This window comes from Neoarius graeffei, chromosome 15, assembly GCF_027579695.1.
Source record: "Neoarius graeffei isolate fNeoGra1 chromosome 15, fNeoGra1.pri, whole genome shotgun sequence".
Classification (NCBI taxonomy): domain Eukaryota; kingdom Metazoa; phylum Chordata; class Actinopteri; order Siluriformes; family Ariidae; genus Neoarius; species Neoarius graeffei.
The window spans coordinates 42443516-42467549 of NC_083583.1; the positions used below are offsets into that span (position 1 = coordinate 42443516).

A 24034-nucleotide genomic window follows, 5' to 3' on the forward strand; every position below is an offset into this window, starting at 1 on the left:
TGTCATACCAGACTACACACAACTGTTAGGAGGAGCATCTCGAGCCATCAGGGGTGTTGTATTTACAGATGTATTCAAGGATGGTTATTTCAAACATTATTTCCTGTCTCAGCTGCCAAAAATGAATATGACTTGTGAACGTACATCTATTGCTAAGTAACGAACAGAACACATGGGTTAAGAAATAGGAATTATAACGTGATCCTTATTTTGTGCACACTGACATTTGTGCACATTTTCCAGTAAAAGTATAAAATGGCCTCATTCACGTTACTTTAGGTTAAAAAAAATTGCATATATGCACAGCAAATTATCAGAGCAGAACAGTTGAACAGTTGCACTTCCTGCTGGCTTATCAGAATTGCACGGAGAATCTCCTGTGGTTTCTGGGTGAGGGTGAGAACAAAAATTTAAATATACATTGTTTGAATCTCAGTGTGAATGGTTGTCTGTGTCTTTGTGTCAGCCCTGTGATGACCTGGCGACTTGTCCAGGGTGTACCCCACCTTTCGCCCGTAGTCAGCTGGGATAGGCTCCAGCTTGCCTGCAACCCTGTAGAACAGGATAAAGCGGCTAGAGATAATGAGATGAGATGTTTGAATCTCCATGCCAACTTTTACACTCAACTCATCTCATTATCTCTAGCCGCTTTATCCTGTTCTACAGGGTCGCAGGCAAGCTGGAGCCTATCGCAGCTGACTACGGGCGAAATGCGGGGTACACCCTGGACAAGTCGCCAGGTCATCACAGGGCTGACACATAGACACAGACAACCATTCACACTCACATTCACACCTACGGTTAATTTAGAGCCACCAGTTAACCTAACCTGCATGTCTTTGGACTGTGGGGGAAACCGGAGCACCCGGAGGAAATCCATGCGGACACAGGGAGAACATGCAAACTCCGCACAGAAAGGCCCTCGCCGGCCGCTGGGCTCGAACCCGGACCTTCTTGCTGTGAGGCGACAGCACTAACCACTACACCACCGTGCCGCCTACACTCAACTCACCTAAGGAAAAGTATTGTCGCAAGGAGAGGGAGTCAACATTCAGGCCAAATAACAGTATATCTAGGGCATCATTTTTAATTTGCTTTGCACACTTTTCTTGGCTGACTGCAAGCACCAACAAATTTTAGTGAGGATGACACAGACACACCAGTCTTTCTTCATTTCACTACATGAATATAATAGCATCCAAAAACAACAGTGATTAAAAAAAAGATATGGTGCTCAAGGAATAAAAGACATACAATGCAAAATGATACATACAGTATGAACACGATGACCAAAATTAAACAATGTATACAATGCTTAAATTTGATTAGGTTTATCTTAGAGAAAACAAGAGATCGGTCTTTAATGCTTTTTTGTTAATGGAAAAAAAAAGTGGACCAGTTCTCCAAATATTCTCCTCCAATGAGGGAGTTTAATCTCTCTGAAATGTAAAGTGGAAAAGGGCTAACTAACCCATTTCCAATTATAAATTTGTGAAAGTGCAATATGACACCAGAATAAAGCAATAGAGCTTTTTGGCTGCTTAACTCTGCAGGTTGCATAGTGGAAAAAACTTATGAATATCAAAAAGAAAAATAAAACAGCCCAACACTGTCGTCCTCTTCCTGTCTGAATGTAGTTTTGTAATCCTTCATATGTCTATAGAATAATTATCTTACATGTACTGTTAAGATCATAGGCAGTAAGTTTGGGTGGCACAGTGGTGTAGTGGTTAGCACGGTCACCTCACAGCAAGAAGGTTTTGGGTTCGAACCCAGCGGCCGGCGAGGGCCTTTCTGTGTGGAGTTTGCATGTTCTCCCTGTGTCTGTGTGGGTTTCCTCCGGGTGCTCCGGTTTCCCCCACAGTCCAAAGACATGCAGTTAGATTAATATGGGACGGCCTTGGGCTGAGGTGCCCTTGAGCAAGGCACTTAACTCCCAACTGCTCCCCGGGCACTGCTAGCATGGCTGCCCACTGCTCTGGGTATGTGTGTGTTCACTGCTTCAGATGGGTTAAATGCAGAGAGGAAATTTCACAAGTGTGTGATGAATAAAGTTATGCTTTCTTTTCTTTTCTTTCATTTTAATATTGCTGACATTGCACTTGAGCTTTTTTTTAATTACCTCACATTGCAAAATAAAGAGGAAATGACCAAGAAAAAAGGAGGCAGACATGTCAGATGGAAGCACACCAACGTTAGACAGTGTTAATAAGAGCAGAGTGAATTTGCGCTTAGCTGCTGATCTGTGATCATTTTCGTGGCTTCTCTTGGTTGGGCTTCAATGATCAGTTGAAAAAAAGTTAACTCGACCCAAAGCCACTCAGTCCTGCAACACACAACAGGTATGATGATAATGTTGCAGAGAGATATTTTTAAAACATTTGCTTCCTTCTCAAAAACATCACATTAAAAAATTACAATTAATGCTGAAAGCTTTTAGTATTAATCTATTGCGCAACACTTTCCAAAACTTAACATTGTCTGAAGGAGAACTCATTTAGAGTGTTGAGTGACACTTGAAAAGAAGTAACAATTTGCAAGGAATCTCTCCGGTGACCCCATTAAGAACAACAAGATGACCTGTGCAAACAGCACGCTGAAGAATTTATCTTTAACCATCTTTTTTACTCCATATATAAACGCAGGCACTTTACTGTTTCAAATGTGGACCTACGGAAGGTCAGAATCAGACACAGCCTGACTGCCAACCATTGTGACATGTGTGAATGTGCGCACACACACACACACACACACACACACACACTTGACACAAAACTGGACTGACAGTAACTTACTTTCAGTGCCTTCCACAGACACGAAATGTAGCTACAAATGTACAAGCCCTTTCCAGATGATATTGCTTTTTTCTTGGACATGCATTATAGAGATGTTTGTAATGTTTCCAAAGTGAATAGAGCCAGGGATCAGAAGCAGATGGTCCCTTAATAACTGCATAAAGGCCACACTCTGATCAAGGGGTCCATAAAGCCATGAGGAGGCGGGCCCATCATCAAAACATGGGTTTCCCTATAACACGATGACATTTTGCACATTATTCTTGTAACATATAACATCCAGAGCAATAAAATACTTAGATAAAAAGGATTAAATAGAAAAATAATGCGTTCAAAAGTGCTGCGGCTCTAAGTAATGACATGACGCATCAAGAACCTTTAGCACGTTTAATACCAATACTGTGTCGCATCCCCCACCCTCCCAAAAACACTGCAGATCTCATACGATGATCTTGTCTGATGTTTTTTTCAGCAACTTCGTGGAGTGCAAAGAATACTGGGTAGAATGGGCAATCTTGGCATCAGGAATGATCAGGTGCACTGTCTGATTGGTTCATCTCCACCTGCAGTACAACTGATAGCGGTAGCGATATAATGCCTGTGGACAAAGAAGATTCACTCAAGATGCTTCAGCTAAAATAAAGGAACAAACATAGTAACAATTAACAATTATTCCATGAAATTGAGTCGTACAGGAATTGATAGCTGACAAGGTGCATAGTGCCAAGTCGGCTATAAGCCATGTACGACAAGACTGAGTGGAATAACTGTTTTATTATATCTATATTCACTGGACTTTGAAAAACAGAGCATTTTTATTTTTTTGCAAATTTGATAAATAAAAACTTTATACAAAACGTCTGACAAAATCATTTCTGCTTAGAATGTAAACAAACCAGCAAAATGACAGGAGCAATTTGTGAAAAATGCTATAATAATAATTCTTGAAATATATATATATATATATATATATACACAGTAAGATACATTCTTACCATCAAATACTTTTATTCCACATTTTTTTGTTTTTTTTATATATATTTTTGGGGGGGTTTTGTTTTTAAGTAGAGTTTTTATTTCATCCTCGGTTGGTTCAGCAAAACGCGCTGCCATTTTGTTTATCTCTACTCATGGTATATGAGCTGACAGCCTAGTAGTAGAGTAGCCAATCAGAGCACGCGATTGCTCATATCCAGTGAATGTGGATAGAATAATCTCAAATATTGTCAGTCAGCCAAAACCTGAAAGTCTGCTTCTTTACTTTTGCACTATGTAGCTAACAAGATGACAGCTCCAAATCGGTCTCTGTTTTGCTTTTTAAGGTATTACTGATTGGTTTTAAACAAGGTTCTTTAAATACGACCTTAAATGATTACATGAGACAATAATTCTCTGGAGTATTTGGAGTTGAACCTGAACAACCTACTGCTATAAACGGAAGCGACGGCCGGAGCTGACGATGAGTTGGCATGTTTGCAGATTGAGGAAACCTCTGTTCCAAACCACAAAACACCTCTGCTGGTGTTACTCTGCACTACCAGTGGTAATTAGTAACAACTGGTCATATTAATCTACTAAATAGCAACTGCAATCTGCCCTCAGGAAAGCCATGCCCATAACATACAGCTTAAATTAAATTCCATCTATATGTTAAAAAAAAATCCATCTATACAGCTCAAGAGAAAATCCATCTATACTCATGACACCAAACCATTAAGGAAAAAGTCAACCAGAACTGAAGATGACCTCATCGACCAGATAATCTCAACCAGGTTTTGCACATTTTTAAAAGAACAATGCTACTCTTGTCCCTCAATCCTAATCCCTCGTCCTAATCCATGTCCAGTATTCATTTTTAAGTGCAAACTGATTTTAACAGGTTAAACAAAAGAAAGACGCCTAATCCAAATCACTTTCTTTCTGCTACGGTTTAATCACTGTGCTGACGCCACTGCCTTTACAAACATCTTTAATGGCTCATTGAGACTGTGCTTAGTCTCCTAGCTCCATCAATCCAGCTGCAAAATCTTAACTTCAAGCCCACTGCTTTCACATCTGTGGCCATGAAATTAAGGACACGACCACATATGGATCCACTACAGTCGGCCTACAGAGCCAAAGGATCTGCTGATGTCAGTCTGGCACTCTTTCACATCCTGGAACATCTGGAGTCTCCCAACACCTATTCACTTCAGCTCGGTATTTAACACAGTAAATCCTGTGAAAACGTTCTTCAAATTCCAGCATCCTGCTCCTGGATATTAGTACTGCTACTAAAAAAAATAACACAGATTTTAATATAAACAATACAAAATCACAAGTCCTGTCTCTCAGTGCAGGAAATCCCCAGGGTTGTGTTCCTACCCCTTTCCCCCTGTTCTCTATATTCACAAACAGTTGCACAAGTGCAGCTCAAATACACCAAAGAAGCCACCATTACTGGACTAGTTTCAGGAAATGAGGAGTCATCACACTATGATGTGGTCTGCATTGTAACATGGTGTGAAAATGATCTCATCCTCCAAAACCAAGATATAATGATCTGAGGAATTCGCCTAATCTCAAAGAGGCCATCAGAATCCAAAATCATCCAAAATTAATTATAGATTTGATTAAACACACATCAGAATCTCACTTAAATGGCATACAAACCCTTGCCACATAACCTCACACATTATCACCCATTTCCTGAGACAGCTAAAGTAGTAAAGTGTAAAATATTCCGACAGCATCACTGTCTGATTATGATGGCAAGACCTGCTCACAAAAATAACTGGGTGTGACCTGCCATCTGTTTACTTCCTGTACACCAAACACATCAGGAAAATCACCTATGACTGTTTTTATCCAATTCGTGTCATATTTCAACCCATTCCCTCTGATAGATGATATGCCAAGAAAAAAAGAAAAAACAACTCAGGGGTGAAAATCAATCAATCAATCAATGACATGTTGGAGTTATGTAGCTGGACCTGTTATCAAACTGAAAAAAAACAAACTGCTCTCTTCTTAAGACTTCCCCATGATGGAATCTTAATAATCGTTACAAAGCACGGACACTGGAGATTCTTTCCATTAAATGTTAAATAAAAGGTTCCTTACTGAAGACCAAATCAATGATTGCATGTTTTTCTTTTTAAATATAAAACTTTTTAAAAATAAGTTTATTATTAGGCTTAGATGATGTGTGTGTGGGGTATGTGTGTGTGTGTGTGTGTGTGTGTGTGTGTGTGTGAGAGAGAGAGAGAGAGAGAGAGAGAGAGAGAGAGAGAGAGAAAGAAAGAGAGCGCACACAGAGTGGAGCCATTGGAAAGCTGGCAATTTTCGGTTTGAGGTGTTTGGGGGGTTTTTTTGTGTGTGGTGAACAGAGCGATGGTAAGAGCGATGAGGCCTACTGCCTCCAGACGACTGTTGAAGTGTAGGTGGTCCTGAGCCCCTCGCAGGCACAGCCAGCCTGATATGGCTGCCAGGGGCGTAATGAACAGGAAGCACACCATGTCACAGAACAGTGTGCGCTTCTCGTTTCTCGGCCCAGGGTCCTTAAGCCACTGTAGATAAACAAGGGGAAAGCAATTTAAAGGTGGATTAAGCACAGATTGTATAGCTCAGTGGTTCTGCACTTTGTAACAGTTTTCCTGATTAACAAAACTAATGAATTAAAGTCAAATATAATCTAGGTTAATGAGCTGACTAAGGAAAAACAATAATGTGCAATGCTATAATGTTCTATATGCAAAATTACCAACTTTGTTCTATTTCGTGCACAGTGAGTAGGGCACCATTTCCAGCACTTTGATGCTGTAACTTTATGGCATAGTTATCTTGGACAAAAGCACTGGCTGTGTCTCAAACGGTTTACTTTGCACAGTATGTGTTATACATTCAAGTACTTTAAGTACAGTATATAGTGCACAGTATGCCACGGAGACACAGATACTATTTTGTGCTTAGTGTAATATGGTATCAACAGGACAACAAGAGGTGTGACCAGGGCAGGAATTTCACGAGGGCCACGGCCCTCGTGCCCTCTCAATTTGGCCTTGTGCCCTTGGAAAAAAATATCTGCCGTAAGGTCACAGTGGCCTTGATGCCCTGCGGTTTTGCGGTTTTGTAGTCTGCCTCGTGACTGCCAATAGGCTTGAACATCACCTGCATCTATTGAGAAAAAAAAACTATGTCTTTTGATGACATTCTGGATTCTTATTGGGCAACCCATTAGTGGTGGATTGGACTCGAGCCTGGCATGACAAGCTCCGATGTGCTATAATGACACCAATCTATCACCAGCCAACCAGGAGACTTAATCAAACGCATCCCCCGCCCACTTGTGTCCGTGTCTGAGATGTTGAATTTTCACAGAAGGAGGGAAGAAGTTGACTGAGGTAAGACTGTGTGATAAATTAACGAACGAATAAGAGAGGAATTTCAACATATAGGGCTTAAGTTTGTTACCGTTAAATAAGCATTGCTTGTACAGTAACGTTATGTCGTTACAACACTGACCCACTTTTAACGTGCCGAGTACCGACTGTAGCTGGGAACAAATGCTAATTAGCTTGCTGTCAAAAGTGCAAAGACCTTAAATTGCTCTGTGTAAATTAGAAAATGGCGCAACTTCCTCTGTAGCCATCAACGGACAAGCACAGACTTGTCTTGAGTTTTGAGCCAATCACAACAGGGCAGCACTGTGGCCTGAGGTAAAACATGATAGTTTAAGTTTGTTTAAATTGCAAAAATGAGTACACCCAATGACTGTCTCATATACTCTTCATATACTCATACTGTTTAAGTAATGCAATAAAACTAATCTTTAAAAGTGGTATTTACTCAAACTGTTTGCATAGAATGAACTTTGGGGTTAACGGTGTAATAGTGTTGCAGACAGTGTTCCGCAAATTTGCAATTTAATATTTCAGATCTTGAGACATGAAAGTGCTATTTTAAAAAATAAAAGGTCAGAAATGTTTTCTTTGTCGTCTATTTAGTTCGTTTTATTTCCTCAATAATTTTCCTTGATTGAGAAATCGGTTTGGGCTCTTATGGGTTAATCAGTAGCCTGCATGCTAGTATATGTTCCATTTACAGTCAAACATTTTGATGGACTCCAGGCTCAATTTTGATTAATCAAAAATCTGCGTAGTAGTACAGTCTGAAGATGCTCTTGCACATTCGGTGTCAATTGAACAAAAATTATGGGAGGATATAGGTTTAATAAGTTTTACAGTTTTTGAAGTGAGTGATGGATTGATAAGTTTAGATGTGTTCAATATTTTCTTATCTTCAGACATAATAGTGTAGGAGATGTTTCTTTACCTGCTTGATAGTTTCGACTGAGACTCCAATCTTCCTCAGAAGAGTCATTAGCCCTTAAATTAAATTCATTATAGACGTGAACTTAAAATCATTGTTTTATTTTATGGTCTTGGTGTCCTGGCTTTTGGCCTTCGTGCCCTCAAAAAATTGACAGCACAAAAGGCCAAGTGGCCTTGCCCCTAAAATGACGAAATTCCAGGCCTGGGTGTGACTGTTTAAAGGAACAGTCCACCGTACTTCCATAATGAAATATGCTCTTATCTGAATTGAGACGAGCTGCTCCGTACCTCTCCGAGCTTTGCGCGACCTCCCAGTCAGTCAGACGCAGTCAGACGCGCTGTCACTCCTGTTAGCAATGTAGCTAGGCTCAGTATGGCCAATGGTATTTTTTGGGGCTGTATTTAGATGCGACCAAACTCTTCCGCGTTTTTCCTGTTTACATAGGTTTATATGACCAGTGATATGAAACAAGTTCAGTTACACAAACTGAAACGTAGCGATTTTCTATGCTATGGAAAGTCCGCACTATAATGACAGGCGTACTAACACCTTCTGCGCGCTTCGGCAGCGCATTGATATCTGAGCTCCGTATCAATGCGCTGCCGAAGCATGCAGAAGGTGTTAGTACGCCTGTCATTATAGTGCGGACTTTCCATAGCATAGAAAATCACTACGTTTCAGTTTGTGTAACTGAACTTGTTTCATATCACTGGTCATATAAACCTATGTAAACAGGAAAACGCGGAAGAGTTTGGTCGCATCTAACTACAGCCCCAAAAAATACCATTGGCCATGCTGAGCCTAGCTACATTGCTAACAGGAGTGACAGCGCGTCTGACTGCGTCTGACTGACTGGGAGGTCGCGCAAAGCTCAGATAGGTACGGAGCAGCTCGTCTCAATTCAGATAAGAGCATATTTCATTATGGAAGTACGGTGGACTATTCCTTTAAATTCATACAATTTAATAACTTTGAACACATTGAAATCTGGGTTACTTTACAAAGTCATTTATTTAAAGGTGAGATTTTGTAGTTTCATGAGGTTTTTGGAAGCATGTAGGAGAAGATTTTGGCACGTGCTTATGGAAGAGATTTGGAGTAAGCCTGGATAAGCTCTGGACCCACCATGACCCTGACCAGGATAAAGCGGTGACTGAAGATGAATGAGTGAATGAATGAGTTGAGTGAGACTGATTTCCTTAATCTGATGGCTGATCAAATACATTTTGGGTAAGTGCTGCATTTGATTTCTCACTGAACCTTCCAGATATTTCTTTAAACCAAAAGTTAAGGATTGTGTTGTTGCATCCTGGTGAGAAATACCCTGAACAAGCTTGCACCATTTCTTGGAAGAAAAACCTTTCATTGTTTCAATCTTAACACATCTCAAAAATCTACACATATTTGCCATCCAAATCACATGTTTCATGTAACAGTCAGGGGTTTCATTAAGAAATGAAGTGGGGGTGGAAAGAAGAAAGTAGGGGTGGAGCAATGGGTGTTATACCTGGGCCTGGTGCAGCAGGGGAGAGTGCAGGAGAGGGATACCCCCTCCTGCTGGCGGGCCTCCCCCAGAAAATTTTCAATTTTAGATACTTTCTGGTGCAATCTGGTGCATTCTAGGGCCCATTTTCACTTCTGATAATGACCATTTTTATTGCTATTTTATGGGTGTTTATTATCAGTTTGTGCATGAAACTGAGTGTATGGCATAACACAATCCAAAATAATAACATGCTAGCGTAATTAATAGCCTACACATGCAGTTGGAATGTCAGCCAATAAAACATGATTAACTAAGCCTGTGTTGTTGAAATAAATAATTTATTAGTATTAAACTAACCTGCAGAGAGAAAAAGGCTTACTTATTTATATTTATTAATAATAAATATAATGCCACATCACTAAAGCATAGAGTTCATATACATATGGCCCAGATCAAACCTGAAAACTAGAAGTAGTATGATTAAAGCAGGGAAGGCTGTTCAGAGGGGGCAGGCCTGTTCAGAGAACAGAATACATGTAGCAGCTACTGCAGCTGTTATCTATTCACCATGACTACTGACTGACTAGTCTGGGGGTGGGGGGAATACAAAACTAACTACTTCTTCTTCTTCTTCTTTTGGCTGCTCCCGATTAGGGGTCGCCACAGCAGATCTTTCGTCCCCATTGCTCTCTGTCTTCCGCATCCTTCTCTAGTACACCTGCCTCATGTCCTCTCTCACCACATCCATGCATCTCCTCTTTGGCCTTCCTCGTTTTCGTGTGCTTGGCAGCTCCATCCTCAACATTCTCCTTCCAACACGCTCTGCATCTCTTCTCAGGATGTGCCCATACCATCTCAGTCTCATCTGTCCCCTGATGTGCTCGTTCCTTATCCTGTTCAACCTTGTCACTCCCATCGCAAACCTTAACATCCTCAACTCCGCCACCTCCAACTTTGCCTCCTGTCTCTTCTTTTTTAGTACTGTCTCCAATCCATACATCACAGCTGGTCTAACTACTGTCTTACACATCTTACCTTTCACTTTTGCTGGGACTTTAACTACTGACTCACCCCCCCAAAAAAGGCACTTAACAAGGAGACACAAATAGATGTCCATTCCCACCACCAGCAGATTTGGAATCCAGTTCTGAACTACAAGTATCCTCATTTTCATTGACCTTAATCTAGCAACACTGCCAACAGTATTGCAGTGAACAACACCATCCGGCACCGTCACTGTCTCCTGACAGTCTGTCTCGAAAATTATACTGGAAAAAAATGAAAAGAAATGTGTCTTCATGGTTTTTCATTTTTAAATTAACCTAGGCCTATAAGATAATATCTTATTGAATTTTATCCAAATGTCCTGTATTTGTGTGCTACCACCGACGTCATTTCAAAGGAGGCCATTGGCCCTAGTTTTTAATTCATCATCACACACACAGACCATCATGTCATAAAGAGGGTTATGGAAAGACTCAACAACTAAATCGAAGTTAGCACTTTGCATTGGAAGACCAACTAGAAATTCATCATGTTCAAGATCTATGGTCATTATTTTTTCATAAGAATAGTTATTTGTTTACTGATCTCTCCTCGTTTGGGCACCTTTCTTGCCAAACTTGGAAAGAATCTGGACAAGGTTGGCTGGTCCTGTCACCTTTTCATTTTGAACTGTAGCGAAACAGAAGCGAGCTTTCTGGTGCTCCAATGTTGCTGCGACGAGCAGCCAATCAGCATCAAGCTTTCATACAGTGTAGCTGACGTGATTGAAGGTCAAGGCCATAAAGCCACCGTGAGTACACAAACAGTAAAAAATGTAAAAGAACGCAAAAATAACCACTGATAACCATAGGAAAGAAAAGATCTTAGAAAATAGGAAATCTACTAGCATTGCTGGTTGAGAAACTTTGAAAAGTAACCAGCATCAGGCTGAATATAGCTGGATTTTGCGCCGGGCGCCGGCCCTGAATGAAACCCCTACACAGCGTTAAATATTGAATCACAGCATCCCTTATATGTTTGCGACAGTTATGTACATTGAGCTTAAATGGGATTTTGCACATTAACTGCCACTTGACTACAAAATCAAACATACCAAAACACTAAACACCAGGAATTCAGTCTCATACATGCCCACACCACCACCTCATTCCCACCCACAAACAGCTAGAAAGAAGTCATGTTACCTCTGTGAGAGGCCTCGGCCTGCGCTCGATGGTGAACTCTGTGTGACCCAGCTCGCAGTAGCTGGTGTTGGAGGAAGACAGCCACTTCTCCAAGCAGCTCTTGTGCACTGTACCCAGTGTGCCAGTGCAGTCACATGGCGAAAGGAGCCCTTATGACAGATCCAGCAAATTGGACCATCACTGAGAGAAAGAGTTTAATGTAGTTTTTTTTGTTAGCCTTTAGTTAGACTGCCCCTGAAATCAAAATGGCTATTTCAGAATAATTGTACCTGCCCCCTAGTGTTCTGGACACCAATACAATATACAGTACATTGAGAAGAAATTTTTTAAAATTGTTGCAGATATGCTCATTTTTCAATTTTATAGTTTGCCACTTTCAGGAATTTTTTTTTGACGACTCAACCTGGATTAGTCATGTGTTCATCTAACTAAATGTCCTCAATAACAAACATGTCCTAAAGCTCTTCAGCAGCAGTCATGGTTTGTTGGTGTGGTTTTGGTTGTGCATGTTCCTACACAATAGATCCTTTTCAAACCATCCCTTTAGATCACCTCGAGCTCAGACACATGCCACTCAGCTCACCTCTGTGTGCCCAGGGCTTTAATGACAGTGGAGAGCAGGCGTCCGTCTTTAGCCGTGACCTGTGTGACGTACTGCGCCCTGCGATCATCTGACTCCTCCACGGTTTTGGACAGGGCAGCATTGCCGGTGCAGTCGCACAGCGAGCCTGGCAGGTGGCAACACTCCCCTGTTGTCATGTCTGAGCCGTCCAGGGAGACAGAGGACCTCTGCTCCCTCAAATCAGGTGACTTGGGTCCGAGAGCTTCACAGAGAAACCCAACAAGAATAATATTTGAATTTAAAAAAAAAAAAGACACTTATAGTTCACATTATTCTGAGACTTCCTGGATCATAACTCCTCATCCCGTTTGCTTTATCTCTCTCTCTCTCTCTCTCTCTCTCTCACTCACACACACACACACACACACACACACACACACACACACACACACACACACACACACACACAGTGGTTACTAAAACTTCCCACTGGCTCAATCAAACATTATGTGTGAGGCACAGAAATTAAGACTTTCTTAGTATATATTCATATACATGCTTGGTTTAGATTAGTAAACATTGCATATTAATGTAGCGTAAATAAATGATCATTAAAAGAATAATGTTATGTAGCCACATAGGCTAAACAAGGCCAATTAGTTTAGCAAGGCAGTCATACCAAAACAAGGAGAAGCAGAGCTACAGTGGATATATATATATAAAAAAGTCTACACACCCCGTTAAAATGATAGGTTTTTCTAATGTAAAAAAATGAGACCACGATAAATAATTTCAAAACTTTTCCCACCTTTAATGTGACCTATAACCTGTACAATTCAATTGAAAAACAAACAAATCTGTTAGGGGGGAAAACATAAAAAATGTACAATAAGCTGGTTGCATAAGTGTGCACACCCTTAAACTACTACTTTGTTGAAGCACCTTTTGATTTAATTACAGCACTCAGTCTTTTCGGGTTCACACCTGCCATCAATTAAAATGACCGATTAACCCCAAATAAAGTTCTGGTGTCTTAGTAGGATTTTCCTGACATTTACTCAGTTGCATCCTCCAGCAAAAGCCAGGGTTCGCAAAGAGCTTACAAAGCATCAAAGGGATCTCATTGTTGAAAGGCATCAGTCAGGAGAAGGGTACAAAAAATTTCCACAGTATTAGATATACCATGGAGCACAGTGAAGACTGTCATCAAGAAGTGAAGAAGATATGGTTCAACAGTGACATTACCGAAAACTGGACGTCCCTCTAAAATTGATGAAAAGATAAGACGAAAACTGGTCAGGGAGGCTGCCAAGAGGCCTACAGCAACACTGAAGGAGCTGCAGGAATTTCTGGCAAGTACTGGTTGTGTACTACATGTGACAATTTCCTGTATTCTCCATATGTCTGGAGTATGGGGTAGGGTCACAAGATGGAAGCCTTTTCTTACAAAGGAAAATATCCAGGCCCAGCTAAATTTTGCAAAAAAAAAAATACATCAACTCTCCAAAAAGCATGTGGGAAAATGTGTTATGGTCTGAGGAAACCAAGGTTGAATTTTTTGTCCACAGTTCCAAAAGAATCCTGTGTCCGTTGTCTTGTGCAAAAACAACATTACGCATCACCAAAAGAACACCATACCCATGGTGAAGCATGGTGGTGGCAGCATCGTGTTTTGCGGTTGTTTTTCTTCAGCTAGAACAGGGGCTTTTAGTCAAGGTGAAGGGAATTATAAACAGTTCTAAATATCAGTCAATTTTAGCCCAAAACCTTCAGGTGTCTGCTAGAAAGCTGAAGAAGAACTTCATCTTTCAGCAATGACAATGACCCCAAGCATACATTGAAATCAACAAAAGAATAGCTTCACCAGAAGAAAATTAAAGTTTTGGAATGGCCCAGCCAGAGCCCAGACCTAAATCCAATTGAAAATCTGCGGGGTGACCTGAAGAAGGCTCTGCACAAGACATGCCCTCACAATCTGACAGATTTGGAGCGCTTTTGCAAGAATGGGCAAATATTGCCAAGTCTAGATGTGGCAGGCTGATAGACTCCTACCCTAAAAGACAGTGCTGTAATTAAATCAAAAGGTGCTTCAACAAAGTTTAAGGGTGTGCACACTTATGCAACCAGCTTATTGTACATTTATTTATGTTTTTCCTCCCTAACAGATTTTTGTTTTTCAATTGAATTGTACAGGTTATAGGTCACATTAAAGGTGGTAAAAGTTTTGAAATTATTTATCATGGTCTTAGGTTTCTCTGATGCAAAAAAAAAAATCATTTTAATGGGGTGTGTACACTTTTTTTAATATCCACTGTAGTTAGCTAATACATCTTCCTAACTAGAGATTAGGCCACGTACATTTAAATGCCAAATAACCGAGCAAGAAATGTAAATGTCGACACAAAATTCGTCATGCTTGGTGTTCACAGCTATAAAACAGTCTAACGCTAGCCGGCACCACTAGCTCATCTCATCATCTCTAGCCGCTTTATCCTGTTCTACAGGGTCGCAGGCAAGCTGGAGCCTATCCTAGCTGACTACGGGCGAAAGGCGGGGTACACCTTGGACAAGTCACCAGGTCATCACAGGGCCGACATATAGACACAGACAACCATTCACACTCACATTCACACCTACGGTCAATTTAGAGGCACCAGTTAACCTAACCTGCATGTCTTTGGACTGTGGGGGAAACCGGAGCACCCGGAGGAAACCCACGGGGACACGGGGAGAACATGCAAACTCCACACAGAAAGGCCCTCGCCGGCCACGGGGCTCGAACCCGGACCTTCTTGCTGTGAGGCGACAGCGCTAACCACTACACCACCGTGCTGCCCCGCACCGCTAGCTAGCTTAGCTTAATATGCTACCTGAAAATAATACTGCATTCTTTACCACCATAACAGCTCTTACCTTTTGTACTTTAATATTGGTTTATCTTGTCAAGCCCTTAATTCCTTAAAATAAAAACAATGAGCTGTAAAGTTACAAATAACTCCTCTTGTTTTGGCCTGCCTAACTTCCCAGACTAAGTTCTTTTCCAGCCTGACAGACGGACCGTTAGCCTCTGCCAACGTTTCCAATTTCTGCTCAGCGTACGTAAAAAGCATAAAGAGGACATTTTTTTGTTCTACTTTAGTCACGGCGAGTGCGTTAATCCTCTTTGTGAATTGCAGTAGTATGTGAGGTGTAGTTTGTATTCCTAAGAATGCTGAAAAAGTACAATTCACTCTGGCCGGTCTGAAAAGTGCTACCCCAAAGGGAAAAAAAAAATTGCACACACACATACATATACTGTATACGTATGTGTGTGTGTAATTTTTTTCTCCCCTTCGGGGTAGCACTTTTCAAACCAGCCAGAGTGAATTGTACTTTATGTTCAGCATATATATATATATATATATATATATATATATATATATATATATATATATATGGGTCTGTCTCAGAAACTGGTCTCTCATTTGGGACATTATGGTCAAAAAAATTTTTTTCTAATTTTACTAATTTTTTTTGCATTTACCTAACACTTAATGTTTCTTTTATCATGTTTAATAAGAATAAAGATAGCATCTTGCTTTATCTAGCCTCCACTGTGGAAAATTTATTGTATAATAACTTTTTCGCAGAGTCAAATTTTTTTTGTCAGCTCCATAACAGGAAGGAAATACAAAATTCGCCAACATCTTTCTTGTACTTCCTGCAATACAATATATTTAGCAACTTACTGTAAATGTAATCTCCAATATTGGCTCTTGTACTACAGAGTTTAAAGTATGTTTTTGTAACCATATATCTATTATGAAAAAAAAAAAAACCATGCGAAGTAGCCAAACATTTTAATCAGTCTCCCCATAATTTGAATGATTTTGAATTCATTTGTATAGAAACAATAATTAACGCTGCTCAAGATAGTTTAGACAATGTGCTTCTAAATAGGGAAGCATATTGGATGTCGCAATTGTTTACTTTAGCCCCTTATGGGTTAAACAAGCGAAAAGAATATAAATCTAAAAATCGCATTCTTTTTAACAATATTTAATTATTAAATTTTGTAATTAATAGTTTATTTTTGTCTTTGTCCTTTATTTAAAATTTTAAAGAACTCCCAATTTTGCATATATAAGACCAAGCCCATAGCACTATGTAGTTTTTTACGACACTGAAGAAGGCCGAAACGTTTGTCGAGAATACATTTTTAATAATGTTCAAAAGTTGGGTGTCAGAGTGAAATGTTTCTATTCTACATTTTATATATATGTGTATATTATATATATTATATATACTGTAATATATTATATATAAGCGACGTCTCCAGCCAGCGGAGACATCGCTGCCTCAGAAGAGAGTACATGCTGGGAAGCTGCACTCTCTCCAGGACTGCTGTGTTGGTGATCCTATCCCTCCAGATGATACCCAGTATACGCCTCAGGCAGCGAAGGTGGAAGCTGTTTAGCCGCCGCTCTTGGTATGAGTATGGTGTCCAGGTTTCACTACCATACAGGAGTGTGCTGATGACACAGGCTCTGTACACCTGCGCTTTTGTATGGACAGTGAGTTTTCCGTTGTCCCATACACCCTCTGTGAGCTTCCCAAAGGTAGAGGCAGCTTTTCCAATGCGGCTGCTGAATTCGGCATCGAGTGACAGGTTGTCGGTAATGGTGGATCCAAGGTAGGTGAAGGTGTTCACGGCTTCCAGAGTGTAGTTTTTGATGGTGATAAAGAGAGGTTTTACAGTGCCTTGTCCCATTGTCTTCATTTTAGTCAGGCTGATGGTCAAGCTGAAGTCCTTACAGGCTTAGGTGAACCGGTCCATGAGAGTTTGCAAGTGCTCCTGGGAGTGTGCTACCACTGCTGCATCATCAGCAAAAAGCATGTCCCGGATGACGAGTGGTCTAACCTTCATTTTGGCTTTCAGACGGGCAGGGTTGAATAGGTTACCATCTGTTCTTGTGTGGAGGTAGACTCCCTCAGTTGATGTTCCAAAAGCTTGCTGCAGGAGGAGGGAAAAGAAGATCCCAAACAAGGTGGGTGCCAACATGCATCCCTGTTGGACACCACAGCAGAATTTGAAGGGGTCTGAGATGGACCTGTCGAACTGTATGGTACCTTGCATTCCGGTGTGAAAGGACTGGAGGATGCGGAGGAGTTTTGGGGGGCAGCCTATCCATTCAACCAGCTGGAAGAGGCCACTCCTGCTCACTAGTTCGAAAGCCTTAGTCAAGTCAATGAACACCATGTAGAGTGGTCTTCTCTGCTCTCTACACTTCTCCTGCAGCTGTCTCAGAGAGATCATGTCAGTGGTAGATCTTCCTGCTCTGAACCCTGCCTGCAATTCTGGGTAGATCTTCTCCGCAAGAACCTGGAGTCTGTTCAGCGCAACTCTTGCAAAGAGCTTACTGGTGGTGCTGAGTAGAGAGACACCACGGTAGTTGTTACAGTCACTCCTGTCTCCCTTATTCTTATACAGGGTGACGATAGTGGCATCCCGCATGTCCTGTGGTACAGCACCTTCACTCCAGCACAGACAAAAGTGCTTGTGGAGTTTGTCAAGTAGAGCAGACCTCCCACATTTTATGACTTCAGCTGTTATCCCATCACTGCCTGGTGCTTTACCGCAGGTTAGTCTGTCGATTGCTTTGCTTAGTTCCTCAGTTGTTGGCTCCATATCAAGCTCTTCCATTACAGGTTGGCGCTCTACATGACAGAGGGCAGCATCAGAGACAGTGTTGTCACTGGCATAGAGCTCAGAGTAATGCTCTACCCAGCGGTCCAGTTGTTTAGATCGGTCAGTGATGATTTCTCCCAAGGCTGATTTCAGAGGAGCGATTGCATAACGTGAGGGTCCAAGCGCCTTTTTGATGCCGTTGTACATGCCTTTGATATTACTGGAGTCAGCAGCTGATTGGCTGTTGCTGCAAAGCTGGAGCCAATAGCTGTTGGCACAGCGTCATGAGGTTTGCTGGAGTTTCTTCCTAGCTGTCCTGAGGGCATGCAGGGTCTTATCAGTTGGCATGCATTTATAGTTGGTATGAGCAATACGCTTTTCTTCCAGGATTGGTGCCAAAACAGATGCATTGGCTTCGAACCAGTCATTGGACCTTCTCAACCTTTTGCCAAAGACCATCAGGGCCATGCTATGGATGGTGTCCCTTAAGCCATCCCAGTACTGCTGGACAGAGTAGCGTTTGGGTAGGTGGGGGAGGGATTCCTCTAGAGCAGTGGTTCTCAAACTTTTTTCACCAAGTACCACCTCAGAAAATACTTGGCTCTCCAAGTACCACCATAATGACCAACATTAAAATACAGTAGCGTAGTAGGCCTAAGTATTCATTAAAAACAAGGCGGAGGTTTTATTTAACAAGTATATTTAATATTGTTGGTCATTATAACATTACACACAGTACTTTGAACAGTAACACTGTGTTTAAATATAGGAAAATAAAACACTGTACTTAAATAATGCTAATGGCAAACACAGCAGTTCCCCGATTGTGTGCGGCTTACCGGCTCTGGCGATCAGGAGGCTGGCACGATATGAAGCTTCCTGTGCTTTGGCTACGGGTGTACCATAGGACAGAATGGTGGACTTGGACTGCTTCAGTTCATCACGTTTTCGTTTTAAAAAAAAAATCCATTGGTTTGTCCTTTAGTGCTGTGTGTTTGGTTGTAAGATGCCGTTTGAGATGCGATGGTTTCATGGACTCATTGCTCAGAACGTCCCCGCATACAACACACTGCGGCCTGGGCAGCTCCTCTGTCCCACTCCAAATGAATCCCAGTTTTATGTATTTTTCGTCATACTTCCTCCTCACTGGTTTCTGCCGTTTGCTAGCAGTTCTGGGGCTGGTTTTGCCACTGTCGTTAACATCCGCGCTAAGCTCACACACGTCCTCTTCAGTTCTCCCTCTTTCCTGATCCACGCTCCCATTCGCGGATTTAAGCCACGACAGTAATTTTGTCGTACCCGTCATAATTAGCAAAGCCACCTCCACCTTTTCCCAACACAGCCTAGTCTACCAATGGCGGATAACCGTCTGTCAGCAGAACCGGCGGAAATGCGTACGTACGCTACGTATGGCTACCCAGAAGCACTTGCAAACTTTTTAAAATTATTAACTTAATTTGTATCTCCTTTCATTTTCTTGTCATCGGTTGATAAGATATTTTTCATCCATTCAGATATTATGGATAGTATTTCACGTTTTATTTTATTTTTTAAATTTTATTTATATTTAATTAAGTGATTCTTTGGTGTACCACTAGAATGGAGCCCGCGTAGAATGGAGTACGCGTACCACAGTTTGAGAATCACTGCTCTAGAGCACAGAGGAAGGCAGCAGCTTTGGTTGGAACAGCTGTTTTGGTGCTGTCAAAATGAGAAGGTTCTTTTGATTTGGCTCTGTAGATGTTTTTCATCTGCAGTTTAACTCTACAGCAGACAAGGGAGTGGTCTGAGTCACAGTCTGCACTGTGGGAACTACGGATTTGGAGGATGCTTCTGAGGTCAGCGCGTCGTGTTATGATCAGGTCCAGCTGGTGCCAGTGACCAGATCGTGGGTGTCTCCAAGAGACTTTGTGCCGGGGTATAGACTGAAAGTAGGAGTTGGTAATGCAAAGACTGTAGTATGTGCAGAGCTTGAGGAGACGCTGCCCATTCTCGTTCATTTTCCCAATGCCGTGGTAACCCAAGCAAGATGGCCAGGAGTCATGGTCTGCGCCAACTCTAGCATTGAAGTCACCAAGCAGGTACAGCTGTTCCTTCTTGGGGATGTTTTTTATTGCTGCCTCAAGCTCATCATAGAACTTGTCCTTTATTTCTTGGGAGGAGCTGAGTGTTGGTGCATACACACTCACCAAGTGGACAGGTCCCCTGGTTGTGTTCAGGCAGAGGGTTAAGATTCTCTCTGAGCCACCTGTGGGTGGTACTATTGCTCCCAGTAGAGTGTTCTTGACTGCAAAGCCAACTCCATATTCCCTGGGTTCACCAGGGGGCTTCCCCTGCCAGAAAAAGGTGTAGTCTCTTTCTCTCAGTGAGCCTGATGAGAGGAGTTAGGTTTCCTGAAGGGTCAAGATGTCTATTTGACGCTTCAGGAGTTCGTTGTTGATGACAGCAGTCTTGCAGGCATCACTTATGTCTAGCAGGTTGTCAGTTAGTCCGGGCGTCATGGTCCTGATGTTCCAGCATCCCAGACATAATGCTGGAGTCTTTTTGATTGTTTTGTTTGGTGCACGGTTTTACAGCCCACTTGTCAGGATGAATCCCTTAGCTTCATGCACCCAATGAAGCAGGTAGGCTGTGGCAGGACAGCACCTAATTGGCTCGGGGCTGCCCAGCTTGAAGCAGGCGGTAGCTGTCCAGTGAGATGAATCTTCTCTCCCACTGTCAAAGGCAGCCCCTGGTGCCCATCTCTATGCCAAATGAGAAAGGGCTTAAAACCAGTAACTGCTGACCTCCCGTGTTGTGCCTTCACTGCACAGTGAAGCTGGAGTTTCCTCTCCAGGGCACAAGAAGCCTGGGCAAGATTTATGGAAACCCTGTGTTGCCCAGGCAACAGGGATCCTCTCTCTGCCTCACTGGCGTGATCCAAAGGAATGGTAAACTAATACATTCGGCATCAGTTCGGCTGCAGGAGTTGCCAGGACAGTGCTTCACACACTGAGCTGCCTAATGGAGTCCAAGCCGGGTTTTCTGTCAGGGTTTGCTCCCTTAGCCTTATTCCATTCTAGAGGATACCCACAAGGCAGTGGGGTACTATTTAACCCATAGGTGGGGCAGTGGTTGGCGGACGCAAGGGCATGTCCACACACCGGTGGGCCTGCACGTCATGCCTCTGGGGCCCACTGCTGCTCTGAGACCCCCTACATTTTAGCCTGAGTCCACGAGGTCTCAGTAACCGTGTGTGGCCATGAGGAGGCACTGCAGGAGTCTTGGTGGCAGAGAGGCTGTATACCAGCAGGAGGAGACTTATGCACTCGGCTCCTCCTTTCACCCCCCGAAGGAGGCTAGCTGGCAGCACTAGCTGTAAGTAGAGAGAAGCAAGGAGGAGCAGCACGCGACATACAGCATGCAACATGCACTACCTACAAGCACTTCTACCACAATACTAATGCACTGACATGTCACACACACCCTGTGTGCAAGCACACACACGTGTACACACACACACACACACACACACACATATATATATATATATATATATATATATATATATATATATAGTGGAGGAAATAATTATTTGATCCCTTGCTGATTTTGTAAGTTATGAACAGTCTATAATTTTAAGGGTAGGTTTATTTTAACAGTGAGCGATAGAATATCAAAAAGAAAATCCAGAAAATCACATTTTATAAAATATATTCATTGATTTGCATTTCGTTGAGTGAAACAAGTATTTGATCCCCTACCAACCATTAAGAGTTCTGGCTCCCATAGACCAGTTAGACACTCCTAATCAACTCATTACCTGCATTAAAGACAGCTGTCTTAAATTGACACCTGTATAAAAGACACCTGTCCACAGAATCAATCAATCAGACTCCAACCTCTCCAACATGGGCAAGACCAAAGAGCTGTCTAAGGATGTCAGGGACAAGATTGTAGAGCTGCACAAGGCTGGACTGGGCTACAAAACCATAAGCAAGAAGCTGGGTGAGAAGGAGATAACTGTTGGTGCAATAGTTCGAAAATGGAAGAAATACAAAATGACCATCACTCGACCTCGGTCTGGGGCCCCACGCAAGATCTCACCTCGTGGGGTATCGATGATCATGAGAAAGGTGACAGATCAACCTAGAACTACACGGGAGGAGCTTGTTAATGATCTTAAGGCAGCTGGGACCACAATCACCAAGAAAACCATTGGTAACACATTATGCTGTAATGGACTAAAATCCTGCAGTGCCCGCAAGGTCCCCCTGCTCAAGAAGGCACATGTGCAGGCCCGTCTGAAGTTTGCCAATGAACACCTGAATGATTCTGAGAGTGATTGGGAGAAGGTGCTGTGGTCAGATGAGACCAAAATCGAGCTTTTTGGCATTAACTCAACTCACCGTGTTTGGAGGAAGAAAAATGCCGACTATGACCCGAAGAACACCATCCCCACTGTCAAGCATGGAGGTGGAAACATTATGCTTTGGGGGTGTTTCTCTGCTAAGGGCACAGGACTACTTCACCGCATCAACGGAAGAATGGACGCGGCCATGTACCGTAAAATCCTGAGTGACAACCTCCTTCCCTCTGCCAGGATGCTGAAAATAGGTTGTGGATGGGTCTTCCAGCACGACAATGACCCAAAACATACAGCCAAGGCAACAAAGGAGTGGCTCAAGAAGAAGCACATTAAGGTCATGGAGTGGCCTAGCCAGTCTCCAGACCTTAATCCCATAGAAAACCTATGGAGGGAGCTGAAGCTCCAAGTTGCAAAGCGACAACCTCAAAACCTTAATGATGATCTGCAAAGAGGAGTGGACCAAAATTCCTCTTGACATGCGCAAACCTGGTCATCAACTACAAGAAATGTCTGACCACTGCTTGCCAACAAAGGTTTTGCCACCAAATACTAAGTCTTGTTTGCTAGAGGGTTCAAATACTTATTTCACTCAAAGAAATGCAAATCAGCTTATATCTTTTATATGAAGTTATTTTCTGGATTTTCTTTTTGATGTTTTGTCTCTCACAGTTAAAATAAACCTACCATTAAAATTATAGAATGTTCATTTCTTAGTCAGTGGACAAACTTACAAAATCAGCAAGGGATCAAATAATTATTTCCTCCACTGTATATATATATATATATATATATATATATATATATATACACACACACAATCTTCGACTCATTCAATATCATGCTAGTGGAATGGTATCTGATAGGCCACTCAAAGCCAGCCAATATTATTTAAATGTTTCATCAGATAAGTTAGTTCCGGTTATCATTTACAGAAGCTATAAACAGTAGTTCTCTCACCAGCCATTTTTTCTCCTTCTTGAAGCTAAGAAGGCCCCCCCCCCCCAAAAAAAACCCCCACAGCTTCTTGCATTTGCCAGAAATTAGACAGCACAATGTCCTGTCCTGAAGATTTATTCAGCAGAAAACTGACTGTTACACTGATCCTCCTTCCACAAATGCTATATAAATGTCTCCTTACAGAAAACCATGACTTGATATTTTTATTCATTAGATCACAAAACATTTTAAATTTATATTCATTTTCCAAACTGCTTATCCATTGCAAGTCATAGGTGAGCTGGAGCCAATCCCAGCTGACACTGGGCAAGAGGTGGGGGACAGTCTAAACAGGTGGCCAGTCTATTGCAGGGCTAATACAGAGACAAACAACCCTTCACACTCACATCTCTAGGCTATTTAGAATAGCCACTTAACCTAATCCACATATCTTTAGACTGCAGGAGGAAACCAGAGCACCCACACATAGGCATGAAGAGAACATGCAAACTAAACATAGAAAGGCCCTGGTTGTGCAGCAGATTCAAACCCAGAACCCGCATACCACGCACCGACAGTCCTAACCACTACACCACCATGCCACCTGTTTATTATGAGTTTTAGATAATGTCATACATCCACCATACAAGTTCTTGTGCAAGATGTTACTATAGAAACACTGTGTTAAAACAAGTGGATTAAAACCCATGATTTAAGTTATAGCTGGCACTATTATC

General features: G+C 42.0%; 1 protein-coding gene across 1 annotated transcript; it reads right to left on the reverse strand.

Moving 5' to 3' along the window:
• Positions 1 to 3234: 3234 nt before the first annotated feature.
• marchf2 (membrane-associated ring finger (C3HC4) 2) lies at positions 3235 to 12587 on the reverse strand. Its single transcript, XM_060940533.1, is given in 5 exon segments — positions 3235 to 3407; positions 6148 to 6343; positions 11784 to 11929; positions 11932 to 11963; positions 12367 to 12587. Coding segments are annotated over 5 exon segments (723 nt in total). The 5' UTR covers positions 12543 to 12587.
• Positions 12588 to 24034: the final 11447 nt, after the last annotated feature.